General features: G+C 37.6%; 1 protein-coding gene and 1 pseudogene across 2 annotated transcripts; one reads left to right on the top strand and one right to left on the bottom strand.

Annotated features, from left to right (window-relative positions):
- Positions 1 to 1,239: 1,239 nt before the first annotated feature.
- Positions 1,240 to 2,815, bottom strand: LOC137722503 (amino acid transporter AVT3B pseudogene; annotated as a pseudogene). Its single transcript, XR_015962029.1, has one exon. The product of XR_015962029.1 is annotated as an amino acid transporter AVT3B pseudogene (transcript).
- Positions 2,816 to 5,705: 2,890 nt separating this feature from the next.
- Positions 5,706 to 11,177, top strand: LOC137725508 (alpha-1,3-mannosyl-glycoprotein 2-beta-N-acetylglucosaminyltransferase). Its single transcript, XM_068464223.2, has 18 exons — positions 5,706 to 6,052; positions 6,200 to 6,250; positions 6,560 to 6,647; positions 6,778 to 6,840; positions 7,564 to 7,675; positions 7,783 to 7,828; positions 7,933 to 7,995; positions 8,085 to 8,151; positions 8,224 to 8,292; positions 8,377 to 8,446; positions 8,568 to 8,629; positions 9,086 to 9,176; positions 9,279 to 9,372; positions 9,900 to 9,962; positions 10,070 to 10,108; positions 10,188 to 10,358; positions 10,582 to 10,710; positions 10,810 to 11,177. The coding sequence occupies exons 1-17, from the start codon at positions 5,984 to 5,986 to the stop codon at positions 10,696 to 10,698; spliced, it is 1,335 nt and encodes a 444-aa protein (XP_068320324.1). The 5' UTR covers positions 5,706 to 5,983; the 3' UTR covers positions 10,699 to 10,710; positions 10,810 to 11,177.
- The last annotated feature ends 753 nt before the right edge of the window (positions 11,178 to 11,930 follow it).

Genomic DNA, 11,930 nt, shown 5'->3' with positions numbered 1-11,930 from the left:
TAGTCAAGTCTCTAAAAACTCTGAAGGAGTCACCCAGACATCCAATGGCTTTTCCAATTCAAACCACAAAGATTCTCAAAAACTATCGTTCATAAATACACTAAAATCTAGGGCTAGAGGGACGCACTTCGGCCGAAGCCTACATAAGTAACCAAACAGGAAATGGCCCCCCATAGCAGATTAACCAAGCAGAGCCACCCTTGAGTAACCATGTAGGTAGTGACCCCCCATCGCGGATTAACCAAGCAGAGTCACTCCCACGAATCTGTTAGGCAGTGATCACCCATCGCGGATTAACTAAGCATGATCACCCCTAAGTATGTATGGCCATAAGGATCGCCCATCGCAGATTAACCAAGTGCGATCCATAAATAATATGGTCCCCCATCGCGGATTAACCAAGCAGGACTATCCATGTACCATTGCTACATGGTGCAGACTCGGTGTCACCTAACCCCGTGACACTAGGATAACGGTCCCCTACTAGCCTTCACATTTCTCAACATTTCAAATATATATTTATAATACAACTCATAAACATTTCAATATGCACATCAAATCACTTTTTTCACAAATATTTCCAATCCAGGAATCAAATCACATTTAATAAAAATAGATCGATGGCCAATTATCTAAATCACATTTTAACAAAAAACACATTTATAAGACCAAGTCATATCCACAAAGGATACTAATATAAGAAAACAAGGTAATAACCATATCACATATATTAAAGTCACTCACCAAGACAAGTCCGCAAAGCCTCACTGAGTCTCTAATAATACTAATTTTAGTAATTCAAATGGTTAAGTCAACTCTCAGTCAACGGTGGGATCCAAACCCTAGTAATTTAATCTGGAAGATCCGCACATCGTATTTCGGATCCGTAACTTTCTAAGGTCCACATTATGCTCATAGAACAATATGCTAAATTCTCATCAAGATCTGATGGCCGGATCTCCGCCAATTTCTAGAATTAGGTGGCGGTCAACAATTAGTTTTACAAACATAGAAATTCAATTCAGGAAAATCCGTACGTCGGATTCCCGATCCGTCAGTTTCTAATGTCCTCAAATATTATGTGCTATAATGCATTAAAGTTTGGAGATGATCCACCGATCGGATCATCGATTCAAATAATGATCAAGTGATGTATCATAATGAAACTAGGTTATCAAATCAAGTTATTTGGATATCAATATGAAATCAAGGCATCTAATTGGACTTAGAAAGACATCGTCGGTCTACGTTAAACTGTATAAAATTCTACAAACATCACACCTTTAAATAATTTGCAATCAAACCGTGATAACAAATCTTTTAGTTATACAGATAGAATCATTCAATCTATGCTAATCAAAATACACACCAACTCGTATAATCCTCCTATACTTTGGCAGCAAAGATCTCTAGCAGAGCAGACCAAGTTCCTGAAACCACAAGAACAACCCCCAACACCAAAATACTCATATCTGAGCACCACTGCCCCCACCCCATCTCTCCCTTGAACACGATCAGATGAAACAGAGTCGGCACAACAAACCCTAATGCACAACACACACCACTCCCCACCAACGACATGAAATCCGTGAAATTGGGGACCGACAATGCTACCAAGCTCACTGCCAAAACCAGCACCCATCTCAGCCACAAGCAAGACCTCCCACCCCAAAACCGCCTTTCAACAATCTCATAAACCGGGTTCATCATTATAGGCAACGTGAAGAACAGATTCACCACAAGGCCAAGCTTCACCAGGGTACTAATCAATCCCGCACCATAATTAGCCGTGATCATATCCTTGGTTTGTTCCCCAAATGCAAAGTAACCAAGAGCTCCAAAGCTTCCATACATCAGAGAAATGAATGTCATTGTCCAAGCAAGAATCTTCCCAAACTTGTCCTTGTCTTTCGCCTCAGACTCCAATGGCAGAACCATCCCAAACCCTTCGAAGGAGTAGACCGCCACGCCCAGCCCGTAAAAGAACAGAGAAAGGTCTCCAAATGCCTTCACTTCTGGCATTTTTTGCAACATAACCACCACATCCTTAACCATCACAACCCCCATTGAGCAAAAATACTCAAAGGGGCCAAATGGGTCAGCGTTGCAATCGAATTCAACCCCAATTGGAAGGGAAAACACCCCCAAATGTAGTAGCTTTTGGGTGCCAACCCCAATATCTTGGGTGTCAAATCGGATGCTGTGGGTGCATTGAGCAAATGTGCTAAAGTATTACTAATGAAAATTATATACCCGACGCAGAACCGGGCCTGAGCGAGAATGATCAGAACATCCACCAGCAACCGCCCCCAAATGCCGCAAACGGCGAAACCCAATCCCCAAAAGACGGGATCTTTGTGAACCCATAGGAAGACTCGAGCTTTCTTCTGGTGTAGACCAGCAGCATCATGCAATGGTGGGTGAGGAACGCGACGAGGAGGAGCGTGAGGAGGCTCATGAGCCACCCGGTGCGCTTGAAGGAATACGGCAGACCGAGAACACCGGCGCCTACAACGGCGATGAAGACGTTGGCAAAGGTTTTGGATTGGGAAGACAATGGCTTGGTGTCGCCGATCAGCGGCGTGTTCTCCGTCGGGGGCGGCAGCCTGAGACGCTGGGACGACGAGGTTGCCTCCTTGTCGCCACCCATGTTAGGTTGATCCTTGTCTTGATTCTTAACCCTCAATTAACAAAGATCAATATTAATAAAAGTCGAGAGCAATTCTGGAATTGTGTTTTGATTTGATCGTAAATTTTTGTGGAAGTGGTGTGGTGGGGGAGAGTTTTGAAAGATTTATACGTTTGGAATTTGCCAAAAAATTGGGGAAAAAAAAAGAAAAATTAATGTAAATGATTTAAAAATTTTGAATTTCAAGAAAAATAACAAAAATGTTGTAAGTGAATAATATCAACATTAACTTTTTAAAATAAAAATATAATTTTTTTTATTAAAATAATCAGTGCTCGCAACTTTTCATCCAAAAAAAATATATGGGAGAGTTACGAATGACAGTAATGTTGCTTAGTTTGTTTTTGTTTTAAATTTTCACCTGACTGCTGTACTGGATGTTTTGTCTTTTTGATGGTTAGGAAGGAAATTAATTATTTTTTAATTTAAACGAGAAAATAAGGGCCCATGATAACTGACAAGTAACCAATTATTAGCAAACACAATTTATAACTGAAAAACAAGTCTCTAGCAACTTGATGATGCATATATCTTTTATATCAAAACAACTAATTAACCTTTAGGTCATCTCCAATCGAATGGTCCAGAAGACTAGAGGGTTGAAAATAGTCTGAAAACCGTCTCAAACCGAGGGTTAGGCTAGTGGGCTGTGAAATCTGAGAGGGCTCCACGAAATCAGAGAGGGTTGGAGGGCTGGCTAGAATTCAAATCAATCATGTCGGTTAAAACCGACAGGATTTGATTTTTTTTTTTTTTACAATTTTATTATTATTTTTATTTACGAAAATTTTCCTATAACTTCTATTTTTCATTTTTTTTTAAATTCTATTTTTTCCTATAACTTTGATTTTGCAAAATTTGTAGTTTTTAACAACATTTAACAAATTATTAAAAACATTTCTAGTTTTTCATATTTGTTAAAAAAAAACATTTAACAACATGAAACTTAAACAACATTTAAGTTGCAGTTTTTAAATAATAAATTATGTTTGGCCCTATGACCTTTGGTTAGAGACGGTTTTTTGTGATAGGGCTAAAACGAGCCCTCTGGCCCTTTGGCCCTTGGTTGGAGATGGAAACAAATATGTTCTTATACTATTCATATCTTGGAGAATCTTGGAGAGCCAGAGGGCTTAAACAAGCCTTCTGGCCAGCCATCGGTTGGAGATGGCCTTAGGTTGTTGGTGTGGGAACACTCTTTAATCTTTTGACCGGATTGAAAGCTTAGGCAAGATTTTTGCACACTATCCTTAGGTTTCCTGTACATTTTATTCTCAGTTTAACAAAACAAAATATCTTTGTTTGGGCCAGCTAAAATAAATAAAGAAATTGTTAAAGTTGCTCTCTTTCTCCTCCAACCTTTCGTCTCCCCAATCAATGAACTCAAACATTAAGAATAGAGAAAATAATATTTAATAAACAACTGATTGAATCATATTATTGCTAGCCTATTGTGAGGCTAAGGCCACCCTACCCCTCCCCTTTAGTGTAGATAATATTGTTTGGTAAAAAAAAAAAAAATCATTTGACAACTAATTTAATCACATTATTATGTGCGTACAAAAGACTTTTTTTTTTTTTTTTTTTATAACCGGTATTACACGCCTCTTAAGATGTTTTGAACGTGTTTAAAAATAGAGAAAATAATATTTAATGAATAGCTGATTGAATCACATTATTGCTAGCCTATTGTGAGGTACTAATTAAAAAAAAAAAAAAAAACTGTACAAAAAAAATTAATTATTAAAAAATATTGTTAAAATGACAAAAATACCCCTACATTATGTGGTGCATTATTTTGGGTTGCTTTTGAAATTTTTTATTTTGGGGGCATTTTTTGTCCAAATTTTTTTTGTCACATCCCCGCCCGGGGCGGACCACTTCCCGGGCTCGCTCCACCACCGTAGCACGATATTGTCCGCTTTGGGCCCCGACCACGGCCTCACGGTTTTGTTTTTGGGAACTCACGAGCAACTTCCGAGTGGGTCACCCATCATGGGATTGCTCTAGCCCCCTCTTGCTTAACTTCGGAGTTCCTACGAAACCCGAAGCCAGTGAGCTCCCAAAAGGCCTCGTGCTAGGTAGGGATGGGAATATACATTTAAGGATCACTCCCCTGGGCGATGTGGGATGTCACAATCCACCCCTCTTAGGGGCTCGACATCCTCGTCGGCACATCACGACCAGGGTTAGGCTCTGATACCAAATTGTCACATCCCGGCCCGGGGGGGACCACTTCCCGGGCCCGCTCCACCATCGTAGCACGATATTGTCCGCTTTGGGCCCCGACCACGCCCTCACAGTTTTGTTTTTGGGAACTCACGAGCAACTTCCCGGTGGGTCACCCATCATGGGATTGCTCTAGCCCCCCTCTAGCTTAGCTTCGGAGTTCCTACGGAACCCGAAGCCAGTGAGCTCCCAAAAGGCCTCGTGCTAGGTAGGGATGAGAATATACATTTAAGGATCACTCCCCTGGGCGATGTGGGATGTCACATTTTTGGTGAAACTTGTGACCCCGAAAGGGGTTGTTGGCATTATATATAGAAGATTGAGTTTCTAATCAAAAGATTGTGACGAAGATGAAATTAAGATCCGTGTTAAGTTTTCCTATGCCTTGTTTTATAAAAGACTTCACATATTTTGTTTATGTATGCCAAACAATAACACAAATGGATTGGCTCTTAGTTCAATTTAGTCTGCAATTCTCACATAGATATGTTTACAGAAATGTAAAGACAATACGAAAATGGAAGAATAGAAAGAAAATTATGTTAAATACTTAGCAAATATCCAACTACAAAGCAATTACCTGAAAGAAATGAAAAATACAAAATATCGGGCAAGTTTAAACTTATTTGAGCTAACTTTCTTGCCAGCGGCTCGCGCAACTAGTTATTGGATGGGGGTGTGTCATAATCAAATAATTAAAAACATTTATCCCCAGCTAGGGGTCGTAAAAAAGGGACCCATTGGGCCTTATTAAACTCAAAGCCCACTTTACCTTCTTTCTTTCGGCACAAAAAGGCCATTTCACATTTCTGGTCCCAACAAAGAAAAAATAGGACACTGTCGTCACTGAGAGCACCGTGCAAGAACAGCCGGCGCAGGTTAGCAAGGTCATGGACCTTGACTGGCAGTAAAGTAAACGCGATCAAAATTCACCAAACACCCAAAATTATGAAGAAAAGTCTCTGCAATCCTTAACCCTTATAATTCCATCTGATTCAAATTCGTACGTAATTTCTGAGATCGGAAGCTCCCGTAATTTCTTTTTTCGCACCAAAATTAAACAAAATGAAGAAAATTCTCTGCGATTTTCGGTTCCTCCTGTTTCTCGCAGCTGCGGCGTTCATCTATATCCAGGTGGGCTCCCCAAAAACCCTAATTCTCTCACAAATATTTGGAATTGAAATGTATGTGGAGTTGTTGTTGTTGTTGTTGCTGTTGCTGAAAGAAATGACTGAATCGATTTTCTTCTACTTCGTGTTTGGTGTTTCTGTTTGGTTGCAGATACGGCTTTTCGCTACGCAATCGAAGTACGCTGATCGCCTCGCCGATGCGGTATGTCGAAATTATGAGTAGTTCATGAGTAATTCGTCTGCAATGGGAACTCTTTTCATTTATCCGTTTGATGATAATTTAGGTGCACATTGTTTAGTAGGATCAATTTCTGTTGTTAGCTTATTGCCTACTTAAACAAATTGAGCAAAGGAAGCAGTTTTTACACAATTTCACATCCATATTGTGTAATTTTTGATGTTAAACGTTTCTTTGTATGTCAGAACGGCAAGGCGTATTTATGCATTGGAAGCTTCTACGGTTAAAAAGTTGGTTACTTTATCTTGAATGACATCTGTTTTTGTTTTGCAGATAGAGTCAGAGAACCAGTGTACATCTCAATTGAGGACTCTTATTGATCAAATAAGCTTGCAACAAGGACAAATTGTTTCCTTTGGCGGTGTGATATATTTCTAGCACATGAGTCTTTTAGATGTTTGTTTATACATTATATTGTGCCCAACGATGACATACTTCTTTTATTCCTTTTTTTTTTTTTCAATTCTGACACTAGACTGCTGCAATTGTAGAAGAAAAGCAACGGCTAGAGCAAGAGTGTGAACAACTGAAGGTCCTAGTTCAAGAACTTGAAAGTAGGTGGTTATTAGACAAAATCTTTTTTTTTTTTTTTTTAGTGAACTGAAAAAGCACCCCCATTTGCTTGTTTTCTAGTCTTGGAAGATATGTTGTGTGCTTTCAGGCCATGTATATAGTAATAGTCTGTTAGAAGAAGAAAAGCATGGGTTTCGGTGATTCATGGTTTATACTATATAATAATATAAAATCCTTTCCGTAAACCAGAATTAGGCTAGATGAATGTATTTGAAGTGGATTTCATATAACTATAGATGATGAACCATTTCAAGCCCATGTGTTTTGTTCTTCAACCAATTTAACTAATTATATTAATTAAACTTTTAGATTGAAATCCCCTTTCTCGTTTCAGTATGATTGAGCTGTTCGGCACATTGCAGATACTTATTTTTTGGCCATAATACATTCCAAAGAACTTAGTGTTGACTATCACTTACAGAGACAAAATGCCAACTCAGCTTTAGTCTGCTGAGATATATGGTTATGCAGTTACGATAAAAGCTTAGCTTGTAAGGAAAGACACAGCAACTATATAAGCTGCTATTCTCTGTAATAATTGGTGCGAAGCATTTCATTCATACAATACAAGATTACATTTTTCCTTTGTTTTCTCTCTACCTCCATAGCTTTCTTGTTCTTTAAGCTTGCTACTATAACTTTCTGTATTCTTGTTCTATATTGTCAACACTTAGAATTATTCTTTTGTCACCTTTTTTTTTCAGGAAAAGGCCTAGGTCGGCTGATTGACAAAAACCAGGTGCCAGTGGCAGCAGTTGTAATTATGGCATGCAATCGTGCTGATTATCTGGAAAGGACCGTTAAGTCTGTTTTAAAGTAAGTTCCTTGTTCTTGTCACATAAAAAGTAAGTTTTGTACTTACACCGCACATCACAGTTTTTAGATTTGTACTGACTCACTGGCCTAATTCTTCTAATATCCAGATATCAGAGTTCCGTTGCATCAAAATTTCCTCTATTTGTCTCCCAGGTATCATGTGCTTAATATATGGTAAAACATTATGGGTGTCATTGTTATTTTTTAGATTTTATCTAGGAGAGAATCAATGGCTCAACAGGGTTCATTTTTCTTAGGACGGATCGCATCCAGCTGTCAAACAAAAGGCTTTGAGCTACGATCAGCTTACCTATATGCAAGTAAGTTGTACATTTATAATCAAACTGTGTATCCTTGATGTTGGAAGCACACCAGGATAGCTATCAACTCTGACTTGAATGAATTGCAGCATTTGGATTATGAACCAGTTCATGCTGAAAGACCTGGGGAGTTGATTGCATACTACAAAATTGCACGTAAGGATTCTTTGCTGCTTCAGGTATATTAGCTTCACTACTACATCTCACTATTATATCCCGCTTTTTTAGGTCATTACAAATGGGCACTGGATGGATTGTTCTACAAGCATAACTTCAACCGCGTAATCATACTTGAAGGTTAAAACAGAATATCTTTTGGATCTTTTTATTTTATTTTATTTCCACTATAAGTATGACACAATCCATCATCCTTGAACACAGATGATATGGAAATTGCTCCCGATTTTTTCGATTATTTTGAGGCTGCAGCAGCTCTTCTTGACAAGGATAAGTATGTCTTCTTGATGAATCTGAGGTCTTATGATTTGAATACATATTATATAAATGTTCTGGACTCCAGAAATTCTGACTTTTCCTCACTTTTTTTTATTTTGTATATTGAACTGTGGTAGGTCTATCATGGCTGTTTCCTCGTGGAATGACAATGGGCAAAAGCAGTTTGTGCATGATCCTAGTGAGTTCTCGTTAATTTTTCAAGTTAGTCTTCCTAAGATTGGAATCAAGCATAATGCAATATTTATTTTTTCAAGACCAATTACATTAATGTAATAATAAGATCACTATCCGACATCTCCTTTTTGTTGTCCTTCGTGACTGGATAGAGAAAATGTTTTTGTTTTTGTGGGAGAACCAATGCTTATTTAAGCACGGTTGTTCAGGTTCCTGGCTCATGTAGGTTTGTAACATATTGCTCCTATTTTTAAGGATTGACAATGATCTTTGCATCTTGGTCTTCTGCTACATTATCTAACCTTATCAGTTAACACATTACATTACTATCATCTTACCAACAAGTGCATGCATCCTCAGTATTTTCCACCGATGTTTGGGCACAAGACATTGACAGCTATCAGAAATAGAAACTCAGAGCCACTATGCTTTCTGATCTGCTATCTGATTCACTGTGCAGAAATACTTTATAGATCGGATTTCTTTCCTGGACTCGGGTGGATGCTGGCTAGATCTACATGGGATGAGCTATCACCAAAATGGCCAAAGGCATATCCTTGTTGCTGAAATGAGTTTTATGTTGATTTACACTTCTCTATGCTTTTAGAATTTAGATCCATATCCTCTAAATGTTTTCTTTCACAATGCTTCACTTACTGGGATGACTGGTTGAGGTTAAAAGAAAATCATAAGGGTCGACAATTTATACGGCCAGAAGTGTGCAGAACATACAATTTTGGAGAACACGTATGTATTCTTACTTTTTCTTGTTCATTGCTTCCCAACCTCAAGCGTTATATAGTGCATGCAGTCATGTATTTACTTTTTGTATAAATTCAGTGATTTAGTGTATTGATTTCTGCACTGATTTTATTTAATATATCTCCCGGAAGTCAGGAAATCTTATCTTAAAGTGGTTCTTTGTTCCTTGAAACTGCAAACATTGTCAGGAGAATAAATTTCATAAAATTCTGAGTTATCTTAAAGTGGTCCTTTGTTTCTTGAAAATGCAAACAGTGTTAGAGGAACGATTTTCATAAAGTTCTGAGTTAAAGTGGTTCTTTGTTTCTCCTCCCATCTTTATATTGCCGTATATAATTTCTTTTAAGTAATCCCTATATAGTTGTTTTGCATTCTGATTAACTTAATCTAAGTGATTGTCAAATGTCAAGCACAATGGCTTGAGAATGTAGTAGTGCTAGTCTTGTCCCCCTCCCTTGTAGGATTGTGAAATTTTTCATGCTTCAATTCTCATGTCTTGTAATTTTATGCAGGGTTCTAGTCTGGGACAGTTTTTCAAACAATATCTTGAGCCAATCAAGCTAAATGATGTCCTGGTAATTACTAATCTCTCTTCTGTATCATTCCATCTAATCTAACTTTGTCCTTATCGTTATTCAACATTTTCATATTGAATTACTCTTTTCTACCTTTTGCTTCTAAGGTTGACTGGAAATCAATGGATTTGAGCTACCTGATGGAGGTAATGGATGCTTTAATACTTTGGTCAGAATGCTCTTTCTTTTCATGTATAATCAATACATTTTTCAACCCGTTTGCAGGACAAGTATATAAAGCACTTTGCTGACATTGTGCAAAAAGCTAAACCTATTCGTGGATCTGATCTTGTACTAAAGGCACGCAACATTGGTAGTGATGTTCGCATACAGTACAATGACCAGCCAGACTTCGAATACATTGCTGGCCAGTTCGGTATTTTCGAAGAATGGAAGGTGAATTTTCTTTTGTATTGTACAACTTTCCTCCAATTATCATTGACATTAGGAATAACGCATTTGATTTTATGAGACTGCAGAATCTTCGATGCGATAAGTCCTGTCGTCCATTAAGTATGCAAGTAGCTCTGGAAATAAGATGCTCTAAGTGCCTGGCTTTAAACCCAGTTGTTAAATTATTAATCTGGAGTTGTTTGTTTGTTTTTCCTTCGTTTTTCAGGATGGTGTGCCACGGACAGCATATAAAGGAATAGTTGTTTTCCGGTACCATATCCCACAACGTATATTCCTTATTGGTCCAGATTCTCTCAAGCAGCTCGGAGTTAATGATTCTTGAAGCAAAGTTGAGGTTAGTATGGTTCAACTTGCCGCTATTTCTCTGCTCAAAGTTCTGAAGTTTCACAAATTAATAGTATCTGAGATTTTTCTTCTCTTGGTTACCGGACAGAGTTCACAAGGAGAAAACATTGTTTCCAGAGTTCAAGATTTTGAGGACCATGCTCTTGAAGCACAAACGCAAACTCATACCAAAATCGATAACCAATGCTAACTAAACCTAGATGAGAGCCAGGTGCGTTTTTCGTGATTTGAGTTCTGCAGCCGGCCATGTCTTCAGTCTTCTGTAATTTGAGTTTTTTTTCGGAAACTTTACCGAGTCACCACATTCAACATGTAGCAGTCTCCATATTCAGTTTGCCCTTAATAGATACCATTCCCTTCTGAAAGTGTATTGTAATCCTAATTCTTGAGATGTATGATATTTTGACAAAATGTACTCATATAGTAGCATACAGAAGTCCAAAATATTACTTTTTATTTCTTTGTTAAAATTATTATTTTAACAGACTTGTGGACTAATAGAAAAAGTGTCATGACCTACTTTTGTTAATTTACTAAATTTGTAAAAGAAAAAGAAAGACCATTTCGTACTCAATTTTTGTTAGGACAAATAATATTTTACATTAAGAGAGGAGGGTTTGAAATTGGAACGCAATGCCCTAATCACAAGGGCTTCACCACTTATCCAAATATATTTTAACCGAGTAAAAAATATTGTCTATTCCATTAAAAAACGTTTTTTTGGTTAAAATGGTTTTTGAGATGGGCATAATTCTTTAATTTTGTCCCTAAGTATGTCAGCCCTCAATGAAAAATTTTCGTAAAATAAGGATCAAAAGGACCAAAAAAAAAAAAATCGTCAATTTATGTCATTTGATCCTTATTTAACAAAGATTTATTACACAAGGATTAAAATGATTGACAGTGAGACAAACTCAGAGACCACTTCTAATGACTCAAATCTTAAAAACTAAAGTGAAGAATTATGTCATTCTTAGGAATCATCTTGGCTAAAAAAACCTTAAAAATAAATTGAATTTAAGAAAAATAAACAAATAAGATGTCTCTGTTTACCTACTCTCCTGTTTCTTAGGACATCAGTTTCCCAATCCTATTGGGATTAGGAAAAAATCCTAAACCGCCGTAAAATGAAAGCACCGCCAATCCCAAACCTCAACTATAAATAGAGACTTTTCCCTTCCATTAATTACATTACAAGCTACAATTTCC

This window comes from Pyrus communis, chromosome 5 (genome assembly GCF_041283825.1).
Source record: "Pyrus communis isolate YQ-2024b chromosome 5, ASM4128382v1, whole genome shotgun sequence".
NCBI classification, from domain to species: domain Eukaryota; kingdom Viridiplantae; phylum Streptophyta; class Magnoliopsida; order Rosales; family Rosaceae; genus Pyrus; species Pyrus communis.
The sequence above is the reverse complement of the archived record's forward strand: the minus strand, read 5'-3'. Positions and strand labels throughout refer to the sequence as shown.